At 44.9% G+C, this 20,763-nt stretch overlaps 1 protein-coding gene across 1 annotated transcript; it reads left to right on the top strand.

The window, feature by feature from the left end:
- The first annotated feature begins 504 nt into the window (after positions 1-504).
- On the top strand, positions 505-20,614 carry LOC122900535 (centriole, cilia and spindle associated protein). Its single transcript, XM_044239284.1, has 3 exons — positions 505-889; positions 14,832-15,100; positions 16,589-20,614. Exons 1-3 carry the CDS (start codon positions 505-507, stop codon positions 16,763-16,765), a joined length of 831 nt encoding a protein of 276 aa, XP_044095219.1. The 3' UTR covers positions 16,766-20,614.
- The last annotated feature ends 149 nt before the right edge of the window (positions 20,615-20,763 follow it).

Genomic DNA, 20,763 nt, shown 5'->3' with positions numbered 1-20,763 from the left:
CGCGCGGAGGACGGGAAGGGAGACGCAGGCCAGCCCGGCGCTGCACCCAGGAGGTAAGCTGGGAGGGCGCCTCGGGGACCCCCTAGTCCCGCCCCTGCTTGGCCTCGCTCCTGCGCCCGCCGGGCCCCGGCCTCCCGCGGCCCTGTCCTCCTAGCCCGCAGCCTCTGGCGTCCCACCTCCCGAGCCGTCCCCCGAGGTGGCCCCTGTCCCCCAGCCCGCTCCTCCCGCCCCGTGCCCTGCCGGGGCTCTCCGGACAGGGTCACAGGACGCGACGCCACCTGCCGGGTCCTCCCGGGGCCCGCCCCTTCCCGGGGCCGGCCGCCCGCTCCCTCCGCCCCCTCACCGCCGCCCCCGCCCGCGTCCCGCCCCGTGCGGGCGGGGCTCCGGGTTTAAACGTCGCGGCGGGCCGGGCCGGCGGGAGGGGCGGGCCGGGCCTCTGTGTCGTGTTCCCGGTTCCGTAGGCGGCGGCGGCGGCGGCGCGCACTCCAGCCGGCGGCGGGCACCATGGCCCCGGGGAGCGGGGTGAAGAGCGAGTACATGAAGCGCTACCGGGAGCCGCGCTGGGACGAGTACGGGCCGTGCTACCGCGAGCTGCTGCACTACCGCCTGGGCCGCCGGCTGCTGGAGCAGGCGCACGCGCCCTGGCTCTGGGACGACTGGGGCCCGGCCGGAGCCTCGGACGACTCCGCGTCGTCCGCGTCGTCGTCGGGAGCCGGGGGCCCCGCACCCCAGGGCGCCCCCGCCTCGCCGCCCGCGGAGCCCGCGGCGCGGGAGGGACCGGAACGGCGGGCGCGCGGGCCGGCGGAGGAGCGGGGCGCGGAGGCGGCGGAGGCCGAGGAGGCCCGGGACGCGGAGGGCGCGGACGAGGCGGCAGCGGCGGCTCTGCCAGGTACCGGGCCGGGAGGGGGCTGCGAGGGGCCTGCGTAGGGCCTGCGTAGGGCTGCCCCGCTCCGGGTCTCGCTGCGCTCCGGGCAACCCCCCCCCTTTTTTTTTCCTAGTAGATGAAGAATTCATGTCCCTTGACAAAATAAGGATGCTGTCAGCCCAGCCCTTGCCCTCCCACCCTTTATTTCCATAATAGGATGGCTCCGGGTTGAGCCAGTTACAGGAATTCAGCTGAAGCGCTGCTGAACTCCGTGTCTTCACCGAGGGCCGTGGTTGCTTCACTGCGCTCTGAAATCCCATCTATTTATATCTAAGCGCCCATTTTTTTTCGCAGAGGAGCCCAGCTTTCACCGGATTCTCAAAGAGGACCTACCCCGGGAGAGGTTAAGAATCACGGAGCCAGGCTTTCAGTCTTATGAATGGGGCCGCTGTTTGCTGTGTTAACTCCCTGACCCGCTGCGTTGTCTCTAAAGAATATTTTGAATTTGTTTACGCAGGCTGTTGCGTAACTCCTGGTTGGTGGGAGAAAATTCCTCGTGAGGGCTAGGTGCTCTCCGCTCCTTGCCCGCGCACGGAGCCCAAGCGCGCATCCTTCTCTGAAGGCTGCCGCCGTGGAGGGCTGGAGCAGCCGCTGGAGCAAGGCTCATGGGTGCTGGGTGTCTTGCTTCCCAGGGCCCTGCTCCTTGTCTCCTGGCCAGACGGTCGCCGAGCTGCGGTCTCAGCATGAGAGGCCAGGAGGATGGTCGCTGGTGCCCAGCGCCGAATTAAATGCCTCAGGCGGGATACAGCCTGGAGCTACGAGTGGTTCCTTCCTTCTGCCTTCTAACGTTGGCCAGATGCCTCTCCCTCTCCACCCCCATCCTGGGTCCCTCGATTTTAAGATTTTATTTATTTATTTGACAGAGAGAAATCACAAGTAGGCAGAGAGGCAGGCAGAGAGAGAGAGAGAGAGAGAGAGAGAGGGAAGCAGGCTCCCTGCTGAGCAGAGAGCCCGATTCGGGACTTGATCCCAGGACTCTGAGATCATGACCTGAGCCGAAGGCAGCGGCTTAACCCACTGAGCCACCCAGGCGCCCCGGTCCCTCGATTTTAAAGATTTTGTTTGACAGAGATCACAAGTAGACAGAGACAGGCAGGCAGAGAAAGGGGGGGCGGGGAGCAGGGTCCCCGCTGATCAGAGCCCAATGTGGGGCTCATCCCAGGACCCTGAGATCATACCTGAGCCAAAAGCAGAGGCCCAACCCACTGAGCCACCCAGGTGCCCCCCCACTCGACTTTAAGAGGCTCCTGCAATTAGAATAACCGAGAGCTTCTTAAGCCTCCAGTCACTAATCTTAGAATATGTATGGTCTCGTTTGACGTTCAAAATAGTTCTAACTGGTGGGAGCATAATTTTTTACGTTTTATAGATGAAGAAATGGAAACGCAGGCCAAATGATCAGTGGCTTTATTTTTGTTTGCTTATGGCATGGTAAGTGGTAATTAACCAGGTCTGCAGTTTGTAGTGGTCTCTCTGCAAGAGGCTCAGGAGGAGAGGAGATGTCATCTTTGAGTCGGAGAGCCAGGCGACCGAGCTCTCCTTCCGTCATCTTAAGTTATTCTCAGCAACATCTGCTGCAGAGCAGCCTCTCCGTCTTCGTGTTCCTTGTCGATTACCAGAGATTTATGAATACCTGGAAGCCGGAGTCCTAGTTACAGCAATCGCTGGTGGAAATTTGAATAACAGAAGGTGGGGGGGGTTGGGGTGGGGGGAGGGTAGGGGAAAAGGCCTTCTGATTGATTCCTGTGGCACTGATCCACAGACCAAGATGTGAGATGTACTGAATCAGACCATGTGCTTTTCTCCTTCTGGCCATTCCCCTTCATTGTTCCTGAAAGAGGTGTCAGTTATTTCTGTGGGTATAGAAATGCAGCTTTCAGATGGCATTGTGGTCTAGATGGTACCGTGTTTGCCTGAATTCAGGATTATTTTGGTTTCCCTAGAGACACTGACTCCAACCAGTGGTTAAGGTCAGTCATTTCTTCTCTGCTAATATTTCTGGTTCAGGTGTTGGGCAGAAGGAAGGATGTTTGCTGCAGTCCCGACTGCAAAATCCTTGTTTTCCAGTGGATGGTTTTACATACTACAAGGATGAGCATTCTTGAATTCCTATAGAACGTAAACATTTGGTTCTTTTTTTTATTGAAGCCAGATGTACACATGAATCCTACAGTTCTGTATGGCTTATTACAGAGATGCAGCAGCTCCCCAGCCACACACAGACCAGTTGCCCATTCCTTAGGGCTCCACTTCCAACTCCTTTGGTTTTTCTTTTGGTGCTGGTATCTGTTTCTCCAAGTAACATGGAGAGTGTTCCTTGTAAATAACAATAAATAAGCAATTGTTGTTTGTTATTGATGGTATTGACACTTCTTAATTTTCTTCCCCAGTTTTTAGCATTATCTATCTGGCTTTCGTTCTTTTCGCCCCTCTCCTAACCCATACACAAGGCCCCTCCCCATACCTTCTGCAATATAGTCAGCCCGGAGTTGGTTAGGTTACAGTCAGTATCTACAATGTGGTGCCTGGGAAATGTTGTTCAAAGCTGTCCTGTATTGTTTGCCATGACTCCTTTTTCTCTTACAATACAACCAGCACATCGGGTTTGCTCTCACTCTCGACATCTTAAGACATTCCTGCCAGGGCCTCTGACCTACTTCCATCTGGCCTGGTTGCTGCTCTTGCTACCTGCTGCCCTGCCTGGTCCCATGTTGGGAGGGCCCTTGGCCACCACCCCACAGACTCCTTGGTTTCCCTCTCGGGTAGGAGCCCTAGTGTGGCCCTCACATCATTTTCCTTCTTGGTTTACCCCTCCTGTTGGAGCTTGTCTTCTAGTAGCTTCGTGAAAAAGGGTATGTGAGACATGAATTTCCTAAGACCTTGCATGTCGAAAGATAGCTTTATCCTGCCCTCATGATTTGGTGAGTTTGTGGCTGAGCTTGGAGTTCAGGTTGGAAATATTGTCTCTCAAAAATCTGGAGACATCGCTCTGTTGTGTTGTAACTCGTGATACTGCTGTTACAATCCTATGTCTTCCTGATTCTTGATTACCTGTCCCCACCGTCAGGAAGTGTTTAGGGTCTTCTCTTTGTCCTTTTATTTGGAATTTTTTCCTTGGTCTATGTCTGTTTTCCTCCAGTGTTCTGGGTGAGTCCTCACAGTGAAACTCCTGCTTTGTAATTTTGATAAGTTTTCTTGAGTTGTTTTTTCATTTCTATTTCTGTTGCTGTTCCTTTCCTTCCAAACGTCTTAGCTGGATGTTAGACTTCATGAATTTATTCCTTCCTTTTCTAATATGCATCCTACCCCCTATTTTCATATGTCTTTTTCTTCTATTCTTCTGGGTGATAGTCTCAATTGTATCTTCCCAGCTCTGCTATTATATTTCTTTTTAATTACTGGCATCCTATTTATTTTTAAATATAATTAATTTTGATTTCTGGATTTACCTTCTTCCCCCTCTCTTTCCCTCTCCTACACCCCTCTTTCTCTTTTTATTCCTTTTTAAGAAATAGTATTCTGTTCTTGATTCATGCATACAGTATCTTCTATTACCTTGGTGAGGATATTACTAGAAGTTTTTTGTTTTCTTCTTGGATTTCTATAGCCTAGTCTCTGGTTCCCCACTTCTCCCCATTTTTTATTCTTTTTGTTTATAAACCTGTATTTCATGTTAGTTTTCTCAAATGTCTAATGACCGTTGGCTTCTCGTCCTGATTTAAGAGAGGGTGCTAAAAAGCTGTCAGGATGTTCTTTGTGCGGGGTAGGTGGCAGTGGAGTGTTACTATGGAATGCTTTGAAGCATGCCTTGAAGAGTGGCCTGGACTGTCTCTAATTCCTTTTTTCATAGTCCTATTTCTTAAATTAAATTTGTTTTTTAGCAAAGTTATACATATGCATAATTTTTAAAAATACACTTAAAATGAAAAAAATAATTCTGACCGATTTCCCATATCCCTTGCTTGCTAGGGTGCACGTTCCAACTCTTTTCAGCTTTGGCCACCTTCTTCTCATCTAGACTTACCTGTTGGCTTTTTTATTTTAAATGTTGTATAATGACTTCCCATCATGGGAGATGATTTAGCTTAAGATCTTCGCTATGCCCCCCCACCCCCCGATATATATACAGCAGCACCCACTTGTCCCACAGTATTAACTATACGACTATTTAAGCACTATTTAAGCTCTATATGACTGTATGACTGTTTAAGCACAATTCTGTTTGAATTATTGTGGCTGGGTAAAATGGTATTTACTGGTGAGCGTGTAGTATATTCTGACTACATTTTCTTTTCGTTTATGTTTTTCCTGAAGTTAATCATTGCTTCATTTTTTTTCTGTTTGTTTATATATATTTTATATTCCCATCATTAATTCAGCTTGAAATAGTCTGGTTGTACTTTAAAACTTGTCCTATGCTAGACACATGAGGTGTTCAATTCATTCAGTTTTTTCCTCGGAGACCTTTTTTTTGAACCTCATCCTCCTGTTCTTATTTATGCTGCCCAGATCTGACACAGCTATCGGTCTGGGGCTTTTCTTCACTGTTTGCCTGAGTCTTCCTTTTGTTTACCTCCTTTATCTGAGCCCGGTCTTATAAATCTCAAGAGTTCCTTTGTGTGGCCAATCCCTTCCTTTTGGTGTAACACATCCTCTGTAAATCCTGAGAATACTTTTGTGACCTTGCATGACTGAAAATGCCTTTACTATATCCAAAAGCTGGATTGATATTTTGCAAAAGAGAGAACTCTAGATTACAAATTTCAGTATTTTAAGGCATTTTTATATTGGATCCTAGTTTTTGGTCTTGTTTTTTAGAAGTACCATGCCTCTCTGACACCCTGTGTATGTGACCTCTTTTTGTGGGGGTGGAGGGGATTAGGAGGGTGTTTCTAAGAGATTCTCCTTATCCTATACCCTACATGTTCTAAAATTCTATGTGTATGTCTTTTTTTTTTTTTTTTTAATGTTAGCTCTACACCAGATGTGGGGCTTGAACTCATGACCCTGAGGTCAAGAGTCGCATGCTCTGCCAACTCAGCCAGCCGGATGCCCCATATATGTGTGTCTTTTATCATTCATTGCGCTGACAACTTGGTGGGTCTCTTTAGTCTGGAATATTTCTTATAGTTCAGTAATATTTTCTAGTACCACTTAAAATAATTTCCTGTGGTCTATTCATTTTTTCTTTCCATGATTATTTTTAGTTGGATGGTGTAACTCCTGAATCAAATCTCTAACATTTTTATTTAAAACTTCTCTGACACTGGAATTTTGGATTCTGTTTTCTTGGAGAACTCATCAATTTTATCTTCCAAACTTTATACTGAAATTTTTAAATCTCCCTTTCTAGTCTTAAATTTTGAAGAGATTACATTTTTTTTTGTCCCAAGTGTTATTTTTTAAAAATTAAAAATTAAAAAATGGCATCCTGTTTTTCTTGGATTTCTTTTCACTCAAAAAAGAAAAAGCCATAAATATCCTTTGAGAGCTTCCTTGTATTTCCCAGTCTTTTCTGTATATTTTGATCTTTTTCTTTTTAGAGGATGGACTCACATGTTTGTTCTCAGCCTGTCCGCTCGCATGTAGGAGTGAGGCTTGGAGAGCTTTTCAGGAGCTCTCTATGTGGGGGTGCTTGTTGACTAATTGGATGAGGACCAGCTGTTTCTCTGAGGACTTCAAGCATAGTATACACCCATTTTTCTTGTGTTCACTTCCCAAACAGCAGGCCCCCAATCTCCTGCCTGGAGGGGTACAAGCCTGGCTGTCAGCATTCTGGGAACAGAGTTGGGGAAAGGGAGCAGGGGCCTTGTTCTTTACCACATGAACCTATTTTCAGGCAGTTGTCACCCCTTACTTTTCCTGTACCCTCTCTTTCTCCCTCTGGAGAGTAACCCGTATGCCTTCTGGGCTGGGAGAGGGGCCATCACCTGGCTAATAGACTTGAGGAAAGGCTATGCAGGAGGTATCTACAGCTACATCACAGAATTAGCCTGAAAACTAGTTGCTTAAGATTCCAGTACTCATTGGTTATTGCTCGTGGTTTCTGTGGGTGGAGTTTGGCCTGGGCACAGGCGTGTGCCTTGTTTCCACTCTATGCTGCCTGCAGCCTCGGCTGGACGGTGCCAGGGCTGCGGGCTGCCTGCTGGGACCCTCGCATGTGACATCTTCGTGTGCCCGGCCTTCCTCCTTACGTGCTGGCCGGCCTCCAAGGGCATGTGTTCCTGAGAGACAGCAGGGCAGATGCTGGATTGCCCTTTATGCCTTACCACCTGGAGCCATGTAGCACCTCTTCACCGCATTCTTTGCTTACCAAAGTCTGCCCAGATTCATGGGGGTTCTAGAAGCATCTCCCAGCCCAGTTCTCAAAAGGTGCATTCATATTATGTTGTCAGAAGAGCACACGGGCTAGGGCACTGATTAATGCTGGACCTTCTGCTTCATTTTCCAGTTCCTTTTGGGGTTCAGTTTGTGTCCTGTGGGGCTTTCTTCCGCAGGGAGCTAGGATTCATCCTACTCAACCCTGCGAGGTCCCTTTTACATCTTCCTCTACTTTCCAGCTTCCAAAATTTTATCAACACCTGATGTCATCGCCTCCCTTGCTTTTTGTGCTGTGAGTTATGCCTTTTTTCCTTCACTCTAGTTGGCTTTTGGGATGAAGGGCTCTGCGCACATTTCATTGGTGCGTATTTAACCTAAACTCTATTTGCTGTATTTTTTTTTCCATTTGCTATATTTTTACTTATGTTTATTATTTACTTTTTTCTCTCTTTCTTGATCATTCTTGCCAGAAACTTGTGAATTCTGTTAGTTTTTTTCCTAAACTAACTCTTGGCTATGTGGATTTTCTTTATTATATGTTTTTAGTAATCTATGATCTTTTTTCCCTTACTCTAATTTTCTTTTTTTTGAAGATTTTATTTATTTGAGAGAGAGAGAGAATGCATATGCAAGCGGGGGAGGGAGAGGGACAAGCAGACTCTGTACTGAGCTCAGAGACTGACACAGGGCTGGATCCCAGAACCCTCCATGACTGGAGCCGAAACCAAGAGTCAAATGCTTAACCCACTGAGCCACCCAGGCACCCCCTCTAATTTTCTTTGTTTATTTTTTTTTTTATTTTATTTGTTTATTTTTTGTCTAACTTTTTTTTTTGAGATTTATTTATTTATTTGCCAGAGAGAGAGAGAGATCACAAGTAGGCAGAGAGGCAGGCAGAGGCAGAGAAAGAAGCAGGCTCCCTGCTGAGAAAGAAGCTCAATTTGGGATTCGATCCCAGGACCCCGGGATCATGACCCGAGCTGAAGGCAGCCGCTCGACCGTCTGAGCCACTCAGGCATCCCTATTTTTCTAACTTTTTAAGATGGGTGCTTATTATTGACATTGTTTTTCCCCCTGCCTTTCTCTTTGGCTATATTGATTAAAGGCTTTCAATTTCCATCTGATTACTGCTTTAACTACACCATCAGTTGAGTATGATAAATCTTAACTCGCTGCAGGAGAAAGACACAAGTTTTGTTTTTTATTACTTAAGCAAAATATTATGATTTTTAAAATACATGAAAAATTAATAAAAATCAACATATATGTATAAGACAAACATAAGGAAACATATTTATCTTTTAAAAAAAAAAGTAAACTAGGGGCAGCTGTGTTGTTCAGTCAAGATACAGCATCTGTATCTTGATTTCAGCTCAAGTCATGATCTCAGGGTGGTGAGATCGAGCCCCATGTGGGACCCCTCACTCAGCATGGACTCTGCCGGGATTCTCTTTCTCCCTTTACCCCGCCACCCCTGCTCACACTAAATAAATAATGAATGAATGAAAAAAATATGTATATATATGTCTTTAAAGAAAAGAAAGAAAACCCATATACCAAAAATCTACAAACATTATGCTTGGTGAAGAAACTTTAGAAGCATTTCTCTTTTTCTTTCTTTTTTAAGACTATTTATTTATTTATTTATTGACAGAACGAGCACACGCGCATGTGCACCACAGGCGGAGGGATAGAGGGAGAGAGAGAATCTCAAGCAGACTCCACACTGAGCTCAGAGTCTGACGTGGGGCTCCATCTCCCCACCCTGAGATCATGACCTGAGCTGAAATCAAGAGGTGGATGCTTCCTCGAGCGAAGCCATCCGGGGCCCCTAGAAGCATTTCTGATAAGATCAGGATTAAGGAAGGCAGGACTTATCTCACCACTACTTTTTTTTTTTTAATTGTTAAAAATTGTAATAAAATATACCTAGCACAATTTCCAATTTTAACCGTTTTTAAATATGACATTGAGTATATTCCCATTTTTGTGTGGCTATATGATTTGTTTTGATCTGTGCACTATTTAGAAATGTTTTTAAATTTCAAAACTAGAGATTTTTTAAGTTTTTTCTTTTTATCTTATCAAGTTTAATTACACTATAGTTGGAGGATACATTCTGTGTGGTTTCAGTTTTGTAAATATATTAAGAGTTGGCTTATAGGGGCTCCTGGTGGCTCATTTGGTTAAGTATCTGCTTTCAGCTCAGGATGTAGTCCCGGGGTCCTGGGATTGAGCCCCAGGTTGGGCTCCCTGCTCCACGTGGCGTCTGCTTCTCCCTCTGCGCTTCCCCCTGCTCATGCTCTCACTCTCTCCCTCAAATTAATTAACTAACTAATTAATTAATTAATTAAAAATTTGGTTTCTAGCCTTAGATATGTCCATTCTTGTAAACATCAAGCATTTATATTATTGCAGATTCTATATCCTGTAGTTATTGGCTGCAGTGTTGTGCATGTATCCATTAGGTTGAATGTATTAATTCTGTTGTTCAAATACTTAAAAAAAAATCAGAGTGTTACTACGACGGTGGATATATTCTTTGTATCACCCAGCACGGTCGTCACTGGCCACATGCGCTTACTGAGCACTTGAACTCAGACTAGCAGATCTGGGGAACTGAATGGTTACCTTTATTTTAATTCACTTAAACTTATCCTTAATAGCCACATGTGGTTAGGTATTGGAGAGCACAGTCCTAAAACAAGACTGAGTTTACTTTTGTTTGAATCTTCTGTTGGTTACTGAGAAACGGGGCTGTGCTGTGATATAATGTCCAGAATACTGTTTTTGTGTGTTTGTTTGTTTGTTTGTTTTTGGTCTGGAGGCTTTATTCCGAGCCTCCTTCCTTTGAATAGGACTCTGAATCCCAGATTCACACACGGTTCTCTTCGGCCAGACACTGCTTGGAGTTTTGTAAATATTAATATTCTAGTGGTCAGCCCCGTGGCTTCTGCAGTTTCCGTCTCTGTCTCCTGCTGCTGCGGAGGGCCTGCAGTTTGTCTTTTTCTGGAAGTTCTGCGGAGGGTGAATGCTGTTATTTTATCGTCTGCCAGTGATAACTCCTTGTGTGCCTGCTCTCTGTTTGCTGGTTGCTCGTACTTAGGCTTGACAGATCACTTGCAGGGATAACTTGGGGCCTCAGGTCTTCGAGGACAGTTGAGTTCCTGGTGCTGGATGCTGCGGACGCTCTGCGTTTTGAGCACTCCATGCTGGGGAGAGTTGGTCCTGGGGTCCACGGTTGCCAGAGCTGAGGTATCCACTCTCTTCACTTGCTGTGGTCTGTTCCCTGACCCCATGTTCCCTCCGTGAGCTGTGGGACAGCTTGGTTGCCAGATGCTAAGTCTCTTCCTCCTCATCCTACTGACCCCCACGCCCGGTCACATTTGGCCCTGTTAACTGCTATCTCCTTTACCGAAGCGCTTCCCTTCTTTGCTCACCTGGTTAGTTTTTCTTCTTTTCTAGCAGTTCTTTCTTGCCCTTCGGGGGTTCCCTCCTCTGCCTGGCTGCTGCTTACATAATGGTCCCACGGGCCTGACTCCACTCTCCCCTTCTCTGCCTGCGCTGCTTCCGGGGTGACCTGTTCCACACACGAACACCAGCTCCCACCTGCCCACTCACCGCCTTCTCTCCTGGGCCCCAGAGTCAGTGTCCAGCTGCTGCCTGCTTCCTCGTTCCAGAAGCCTTTCACGTCTGAGGCGAGTATCCTTTCCTTGGCCTTTTATCAGAGGTTCATTAGCCTGACCCTCCACTCCAAACACCTGTGGTAGCTGTAGCCTCCTCTTTGTCCCCAGTGCTGTGCCGCGTCCGGGTCCACCTTACCCGGTGCTGCTGAGCTGGCCGCTCTGGAATGGCTTTGGCCCCACCTCCCTGCTGATCCAATCCGTGTGTAGTTCATAAGTGCCTGAGAGTCTGCACCTGCTGGGCTCGGTGGGTCCCTCTGGTCCTTCTTTGCCTCCCACCTCCACCATGACTCCTGGTCTTCACCTTCACCTCTCGCTCATCCTCCACGACGGTAGAGGCCTTACTCCTGAGTTTGGCATAGAAACTCAGTGCTATCTGCTCCACAGATGTTCCGTGTGCCTGTCATTTTGAACTATTTAGACTTCCTCTTCTTTCCCAGGCGTTTGAACAAGACATTCCCCCTTGCTGAGATTCTCTTTTCTGTTTTCTTCCAGGCTGGCTTATTCTTTGAACTACATCATTGTGACCTTCTCTGGGTTGGCTGCTCCGGCAGACCTGGGTTGGACACATACAGAGTGGGACAGGAAGAGAAGGAAGGGAATTGAACAATGATGATTTGGGTTGTTTTCCCTCTCTCTCAGTCCTGTGATTGCACAAACCTTCGTCTCCCCCTTTCTATTTTCCTTTGTCTTGGTCTTGATGGTCTCCTCTCCCACTCTTCCAGAAAAGAGGAGAGAACAAGGTGAGGACACGTGACTCAGGAATGTTTGAGCGATGATGAATGGATTTAGGTTCTCATGGTAAGATGGAAGACGGGTGTCCCACCTTATCCGCAAACAGCTTACGCCTGTGTTTAAAGATGTGGCACAGTGGGTCAGTGCATGATCTATTTCTTAAAATGTGTAGTAATAAATGAAACAGTCTGGTAGAGTCAAGGTAGTTGTCATTGCTGAAGACCGAAATGGCAGTGACCCATCGAGGCTTCTTACACTTGTGCCACAGGATCTGGACTTCCTATTCAGGAGCTCACTCTAAAGGGACCATGGACAGAAGCAAGAAAAGAATCACAGCTAAAAATATTAAGGGACAAGAGTATGTCCTAAAGCAGTGGCGAGGGTTTGAAATAGCAACCTATAAACTCATCACCTGGAGACAAACTCTGGGACATATAAAGCGAGGGGTATCCTTAAGACCTTAGAGATCTTTAAACAGCCAGGGTAAGCGAAATGATGCCCCAGATGCATAAGGAGCGCCTATTCAAAAGAATGAAATTAGATCACAGTCTTACAGCAGACATTAACATTAACTCAAGCGGATTAAAGACCTGAATCCATAAAATTCCTGGAACAAAACACAGGCGCTAAGCTCCTTGACGTCAGTCTTCACAATGTGTTTTTTGGACCTGATTCCAAAGGCAAGGGAAACAAAAGCAAAAATAAACAAGTGGGACTACATCAAGCTGAAAAGCTTCTGCACAGCGAGGGAAACCATCAACGAAATAAAAAGGCAACCTATTGAATGGGAGAAGATACTTGCAAATGACATATCCCATAAGGAGTTAAATATCCAAAACATATACGGAACTCCCCCAACTCAACAAGAACAAAAAAAACCAAAATGACCCAAATTAAAAAAAAATGTGCAGAGGATCCGAACAGACATTCTTCCAAAGAAAATATACAGATGGCCAAAAGGCAAATGAAAAGATGTTAAACATCAGTAATTATCGGGGAAATGCAAGTCAAAACCATTTGTGGTTATGATATGGTGATAGGGTGTTATGATAGGGATGTGACTGTGATATCTAATTGTAGATAACACCTCACACCTGCTAGAATTGCTGTTACCAAAAAGATCAGAAATAAAAGGGATTGCAAGGATGAGAAAAGAAGCCTTCTCACCCTTGGTAGGAATAGAAGTTGGTTCAGCCACTGTGGAAAACAATATGGAGATTCCTCCCAAAAGTAGGACTAGAATTAACCATGATCCAGCAATTCCACTTCTGGGGTTTTATCTGAAGACTACAAAAACACTCATTGGAAAAGACAAAGGCACCCCGTGTTTATCACAGCATGACTTAACTGTAGCCAAGATACAGAGACAACCTAAGTGGCCACTGATGGATGAGTGGATAAAGGACGGAAGGCGTATAAATACACACGATGGACTACTGCTTAGAGTAGCCACAAGGAAGTAGGAAATCTCCCATTTGCAACAACATGGGTGTCTCTAAAGGGTTTCGTACTCAGTGAAACAAGTCAGACTAAGAGAGACAAATTCCATATGACCTCAGCTATATGTACAATCTAAAAAGCAAGACAAATCAACAAACAGAACAAAAACAGACTCATAGACACAAAGAACAAATGGGCGCTTCCCAGAGGGAGCTGGGGGAGGGCGGAATGGGTGAAGGAAGTCAGTCGCTCAGTGATGGACAGTAACTAGGCTTACAGTGGTGATCACTTTGCAGTGTAATACAAATACCAAATTATGATGTTGTACACCCAAACTTTATATAATGCTATAGACAAGTTTTATGTCCATAAAAACAAATAATATAAATCTGGGCTGAAATGAAACATGCGCTTGCAAAGGGTTTAAACAAAGCCGTGTAACTTTTATAAAAGATAAAAGGTTTATAAAAAAATAATGAAACTCATGTTAGGGAAGTGCGTATGTTTTAGAGCGTATCCTTAATGTCTGGTGTTGACTTCAAGCAGGGCAGTCCGATTTTCCTTCAGAGTTCCTCCAGCTCCTCTGACAGAATTTAGGACAGTGTAGACCATGGGTTCTGATTCATGTGGTCATTTCTGTCACAAGCGTTGGGGGAGCCCTTCTGTCCAGTTCTTCACACTGGGAATGTGGAGCTGAGCACCAGTAACTATGGAAACCACTCCCTATTGTGACTGATGTCACCAGCTGGCTCTTACAAGGAGCAGGTAAGAGTCCTAGGGAGCTTTCCATAGTCATGGAACAGCAGAAAGACATGAAATTGAGTGTGTAAATGCCATCAGGAGCTTTCCATAATCGTGGTGCCTCAGGAAGAAATGGAATCCTGGAACTCTAGTTGAGTAATTTAAAAACTAACCTTTTGCGGCCGCTGGGTGATTACCACAAATCCAGATCTTTCTCTGAAGCAAGACATTGACGACTGGACCTACTTTGGGGTTGTGGAGAAAGCTGTTAGGCTGTGGTGCTTTCTAGCTGTTAATATTTAATTAAGATGCTTAACCTCAGGGGTGCCTGGGTGGCTCAGTGGGTTAAGCCGCTGCCTTCGGCTCAGGTCATGATCTCGGGGTCCCAGGATCGAGTCCCGCATTGGGCTCTCTGCTCAGCGGGGAGCCTGCGTCCTCCTCTCTCTCTCTCTGCCTCTCTGCCTACTTGTGATCTGTCTGTCAAATAAATAAATAAAATCTTTAAAAAAAAAAATTAAAAAAAAAAAAAAGATGCTTAACCTCAGAATATGAGTCACAGGGGCTCCTGGGTGGCTCAGTGGGTTGAGCGCCCAACTCTTGATTTTGGCTCAGGTCATGAGTTCCAGCCCTCTTTCGGGCTCTGCCTGCTTGGGATTCTCCCTCTCCCCTCACCTGTCCCCCTCCCTCTAAAATAAATAGATAAATCTTTTTTTAAAAAAAAGAATACACATAACAGTTGTTGCTTTTGAATAGGCTTGGTTCAATAGTGATGTATTTGTTGTTGATTTTAAAACAGAATAGACTGAAAAGTATGATACTAACTTGTTTCCGTATTTCTGCTTTCCAGGAAATTATGAATTGAGCTATAAGTGAACAAGTTACTGAATTAAGCATTCTGAACTTTACAACCCAAATGTTTAAAGTAATTACGTAGAACCATGGTTTGAAAGCATTTTCATTTTGTTTTATCTCCTTCTTTCCAAAAGCCCCACCAGTGAAAGATCTCAAAGAAAAACCTGAACAAGAGATCAGAACAAAAGAGACTGAGAAGTTACCTAACAGTACTGAACCTCGACAGCAACCAAGTGCCTTATTTGCCAGAGGAAATAGGAAAGCAGTCAAAAGTCCTCAAAGATCATCGAGTAAAATAAAAGAGAACAAGCATCCGTTTGCCCTTTACGGGTGGGGAGAAAAGCAGACGGATACAGGAAGCCAGAAAACTCACAATGTCTGTGCGTCCGCTCCGGTCCATGAGGTGGGTCCCATGCACCCAGCCTCCCTGCCTTTCCTGGGAAGGTGGGAGGTGGGGTCTGTGCCGTGAGCATGTCCTTTGTTTACTGCGATGCTTTGGGGTCACGGTAGGTCTTCAGGGATGGCGGGGGGCCAAGGAGAGTCCAGACCCGGGCATCTGGTTGGCAAACAGAACTCTGGGTGTGAGCTTCCTGGGGATTGAGGGGTTTTGCTGGGGGTTAGCTGGGATCTGGAAGGTTTACCAATATGGAGGCAGGGGAAGAAGTGGCTGGGGTCAGGGTTTTCAGGCTCCTGGGGGGCCAGTAGGTCAAGGGAGGAGGAGAACGACCTGGCTGGCGGCAGCCCCTAGATTTGCCATGGGCCTCTTGAGAGGTTTCCAGTTCCTTTGGCTTTGATAACTGGTGTTCCTTGACTCCTTTGTTTTCTTTTGTTGGTTGGCATCTCCTGTAGTTCTTGGCATCTACTGTAGACTCCCTTTTGCCCTTTGCATTCAGTGTGGATGCTCATGTTTCCCCTGCTTGTCTGTACCGGGTGCCCCCTGCTGCTTGGAGCCTTCGTCATCCTCTTGGTCCTGAGAACGTGTCTCACAAGAGGTCTCGGTGCGTGGAGCCCCAGAGCAGTTATGGACATTAGTGTCAACACCACCACTACAGCCTAAAGCAAGGAATGAATGAAAAGAAGCAGAAAGTACGAACAGTTTGAATTCTGATGAAATATCATCATCAGATTTACACTGAACAGACTTCTGCATGAGCCCTAGCAGATGGTGTTTTCTGGAGTGATATTTGAGACAATGAAGCTGTGCTTTAACAAAAGACTCTGGGATTAATTTTAAGAGAGTTTTTCTGTAGTATGAAATGTTTTAAGTGGTAAAAATCCCTGGAGACTTTTTGCTTTTTTGTGTGTAGTATGTTGTCATAAAACATTTAAAGTCCTTTAATGGAATACTTATCCAGGCTTAATGCTAATAAGCTTTTTCAATAATTTTCCAGAGCCATTTTCTTTTCTTTTCTTTTTTTAAGATTTTATGTATTTATTTGACAGAGAGAAATCACAAGTAGATGGAGAGGCAGGCAGAGAGAGAGAGGGAAGCAGGCTCCCTGCTGAGCAGAGAGCCCGATGCGGGACTCGATCCCAGGACCCTGAGATCATGACCTGAGCCGAAGGCAGCGGCTTAACCCACTGAGCCACCCAGGCGCCCCTCCAGAGCCATTTTCTAGAGGCACTTTGCAAATTGGTTGCTTGCATTTCTAACTAAAATTCAGTCCTGTGGCTGTTTTTGGTGGCTTTAGTGTCTTGGTCGCTGACAGTGGGTGTGGGGACGGCCGTTCTGGAGAAACTGTCACACTCAGGGCCGGGCTTGCCTCTGCCGGGCTTTAGGTGACCTGTGCCTAGCTTCGTTATAGATACTCTTGAAAATTGTTACAAAAGCCATGTAAGTTATTATGCATTTATTGTGGAAATAATCGGCGTTTATTTTTGAATAACTTAGATTCATGAGTCAGCATTGCGAGCCAAGAACAGAAGACAGGTGGAAAAACGGAAACTGGTCACTCAGAGGCAGCGCGCCCACTCCGTGGAGGTGGAGAAGAACCGGAGGATAAAGCCTCCGCCCTCGGAGAACCCGTGGGTGACGGAGTACATGAGATGCTACTCAGCACGGGCCTGAAGGCAGGAACGGCTGCTGGGACAGCCTCTTCGAAAAAGCGTCAGCGGAAGAAAGAAGCAGCAGAACAAAAGAAAAACCATCAGAGGAAAACAGACACAGGTTTAAGAAACCAGCGATGACCCGGCGTTTTCTGTAGGGAATTTCCCGAAGACTGCTCTGTTTCGCTGGATCCTGGTCACCTACCTCAGCAGTAGGGCGACAGTTGAAGCCATAGACATTTGGGTATTTCTGAAGCTAATTCCCTAAATATTTGATATTCTTATAAGAGTTTTGTTTTAAAGCATCTTAATCTTTTCAGACACCAACACCGAATGCCTTTAAGTGGCTACAGATGCTTCACACTCGGTATTTCCGCCAGCTTAGCTGGAGCCCATTTCCTTCCTGTTCTCACCCCTTCCCAGACCCCGTAGCCAGTAAGATCGTTCCAACTTGCAGTTTGAGACCCATTTTCCTTATGTGGAGTTTTCTTGTGGAAGAGCAGCTCGTCAAGTGTGTTTCAGCACTAATACTGACTCCTTGCGCAGTGAAACCAGAACTTACTTGTGTTTTGGTTTTGGCCCCACGTCACGTAGACTGTGATATTTAAGAATTCTCTGGGTTGGGTGAGGGTCCTCTTTTCTCTTTAAATTGTCATTGAGGCACTTATTTCATAGCTCAGTAGATCGAATGCATTCCAATGAATGAAGTGCCATGCTGTGTCTTTAGGGTAGTACTGAAGTTTCTTTGGAAACTTTTTCTATTATTATTGCAACTTTTTTTTTTTTTTTTTTTGAGCACATAACGGGGAATCAGTTCCTCACTGCATTGTGGTGTTTTGACACATAACTTACTGTGGACTTTCGCCTCATCTATAATGGCAGTGACATTTAGAACTTACAATGTGAAATTTATGTAATTACGTTGAGATTGTCCTGCTCATTGGGGACAGGGGGCAGATATTAAGATACCAATTAGAGATGTGGCTTACCCCTCCTTTCTGCACTTTCTCTCTACAGACTCATTCATAACAAAGCTTTGACGCTGTACGTTACTCAGACTTTTGGCCAAAACGTGTTACTCCTGGATTCCTAGCCAGTAGGCCTTACAGAGAACAGGCAGAGGGAGAATAGTAGCGTGTGTCAAGGCACAGATGTGAGTGTGTAAACGGGGTTCTCCTTCCCTGGTACATTTACTCTTGGGGTAGAAGATGGTTTTGAGAAACGCTGGTTTCTACCCAGCAGATACAGGAATCTACAGGAAGGATGAGTGCTAAATTCTCTATAAGAGAGAAAAAAGGCCTCTGCCTAGGCCGGGTGCTCAGCTGAAGACAGGTGAATAAACTTTGCCATTAGACATGAGTTTGAATATTTTCTTGATATTTTTACTCTGTATCTTTGAAGCATTATGGTCAGTTTTTACTTTTGTTTTTAAGTAGGCTTCACACCCAGCATGGGACTTGAACTCATGACCCTCTGAGCAGGGGTCGCATACTCTGCTGAATGAGCCAGCCAGGCGCCCCTGCTCTCAAGACTTCACACATAAAGTCTTAACACAGTGTCCTCTTAAAACCCTATTGAGCTTGGAGAACTCACTTAATCATGAGCTTTAAAAAAAAAATACTTTTTAAACATCTGCATTGTTTCGCAGTGAATTCTTTTACATAGAGAGCTCTTCTAATCATTGAGATGTATATTTAACAGGAGGTTCTGTATGCTGGTCCAAACGACCTTGTTAATAATTCCGGTAAACACTGCTGTAATTATATTAAAGTCCTTAACCACTGCGAGTACCTGAAGGTGAGATTACTGTGGCGTAGTGATGGTGTCACTGCCTGTAGAAACTGTTCCTTTCTGACCACTTCTTGCATGTTTGGTTTTAGCCATGAAGCTCAAACGTTCCTGTTGCACCCGACAATCTTAGGGAAGCTACCCTTGAGGGTGGCTCAGGCCCCCCACCGATGGGCTGCCTTAGAAACCCAACTTCCTCTAGGCTTTGACCAAGCCAGACTCTCTCCTTCAGAGACAGACTCGGATTTAATGTGCTTACTACTGAAAACTCCAGATAGAAATAAAACCTAGAAGGCAATAGTGACGAGTTGTCCCCCTTTTTAAGTAGAGGACAAACGAACAACCTTTTTAAAGTACTTTTAATGTGCATGAAAAAAATCAATCTGAATTAATTGTGAGTGCCCTTCCCACACCCAAGCCATTAGTTGGTTAAAGTGTCTTCTTTTTAGGGGTGAGAATTACCCTTTGAGCCCAGGATGTTTTTTTAGGTGGTAACAATTCAATGGTCTTACTTTTTCCTTCTCTCTCTAGAAACTAACGTATTTGTAACCATGTTCCTAGTTCATGGGACACATTGGAAGACAGGAAGATAGTTTTTTAAAATTACCTTTCATGTTGAAAAGTTAAAAACTGTTGGAGATTCCAGTGACACTTAGAAAGATAAAATAAAGTAACTGCTACATAGACGCTTTTGTATTTTGGCTTTAAATTGAAAACTGTTGACCATAAACATGTTTGCTATGTTACTTTTATTAAAAACAGTAATAGAATCCTGAAAAACAGCTAGCAGTCTCCTGGACCAAGGTGGATGAGAAGTAAATAGGAACCAGTTCTTTCTTTTTTCTTTCTCTTAAAACCTAGAAGGCTGCTCTTATGCAGGAGTATCCGAAGCCTGGGTACTTCTGGTTTTTTATATGTATCTATATATCTCTGTATATATATGGACCCCTCCACTGCCATAACATTTCTAAGCACACATATACATTTTTTAAAGTTTACTAAACATATAATAGGGTGTAGGTTGTCTTAGTTGCTCCTGATGTAGTGGGCACATATTAATGGCACTTCATATATATAATCGCTTTGTCATTGTTTCATTCAATAAAAATTGCTAATAACTTGAAAGGTGTGTATGCAAGGTCACTCCAACTGAATTGCAGCTACATTGCATGAAGGGCGTCTGTGCATTGTTAGAAGTCACCTTCCAAAACAAATCTGTGCTATTGGCGGGGTTTTAAAAAAAATCTGTTTCCCCTCCTCCTTTTAACTTGAAATGCTGGACTGAGTGTAAACTTTAAAAATGGAATGCTGTAGTATTTGGTATTTAAAATGTTTAAAAGTATCATTGGCAAAGAGGGAGAGAGGCAAAGCATATGTTAGACGTGAAAACAACTTTTCTTGTCGACTGCTTTAGTAAAAAAATAGTTTCGTGGATGGTTTTACCCTGGACTAAATTAAAAATGGTGCTAATGTTTATTTATCTGGATTCTGTATTTGGTTTGATAGTAAAATGCTAATGCCTGACTCATAAGGTCCTTACTATAGTCTGGTGATAAGTTACTTTAATATTTAAAGAGGGATCCTAAAGATGTGACCCGATCATTTCAAAATGTTTGCATTTGAAATGGAGTTTCATACAACAGAATGAATAGGGAGTTATTCAGTATAAGTATCTGCATAATACCAAATTCTATGCAAGGAACCATGTCTAGATTATTGGCCCAGATTTGCTCCCTTCAAGCCTACTAGTGTGAGATGGAGATAAGTTACTTCTCTAGTACTTATTTCCATTTTGATGAAAGGACACCTGCATGAAGACACTGGAAGCCTCTTTTTGGATTTCTTTTATAATTAGCAAAACTGTACTTAAGAACAGTCTCCCCATGTCGTTATGTTTATTTTGAGTACGGACTTCACTTTAACATTCTGAAGGAGCAAAGGCTGGGCACCTGTAATCCCAAAGCTCAGGGGATGAGAATTTGGGGTTGTATTTTCTAAGAACTATGTATTGCTTTTAGCTTATATTTAATATTGCAATTACTTGGAAAATGTGAATAAAGTTAATTCATCCTGCAGGCTAAAATTTCTGTTTTGTGGGAAATCTGATTAGGACATCAGTGGTTGAAGAAAATGTATGATCATGTTGGCTCCTCAATGGATTTTTCATCAGATCGATGTTTCACAAGATGTATCATAATCAGCAAAAATACTTTCTGTATCTACCCTTTAAGT

The sequence above is a fragment of the Neovison vison genome, chromosome 2 (assembly GCF_020171115.1).
Source record: "Neovison vison isolate M4711 chromosome 2, ASM_NN_V1, whole genome shotgun sequence".
Taxonomy (NCBI): Eukaryota; Metazoa; Chordata; class Mammalia; order Carnivora; family Mustelidae; genus Neogale; species Neogale vison.
The sequence above is the reverse complement of the archived record's forward strand: the minus strand, read 5'-3'. Positions and strand labels throughout refer to the sequence as shown.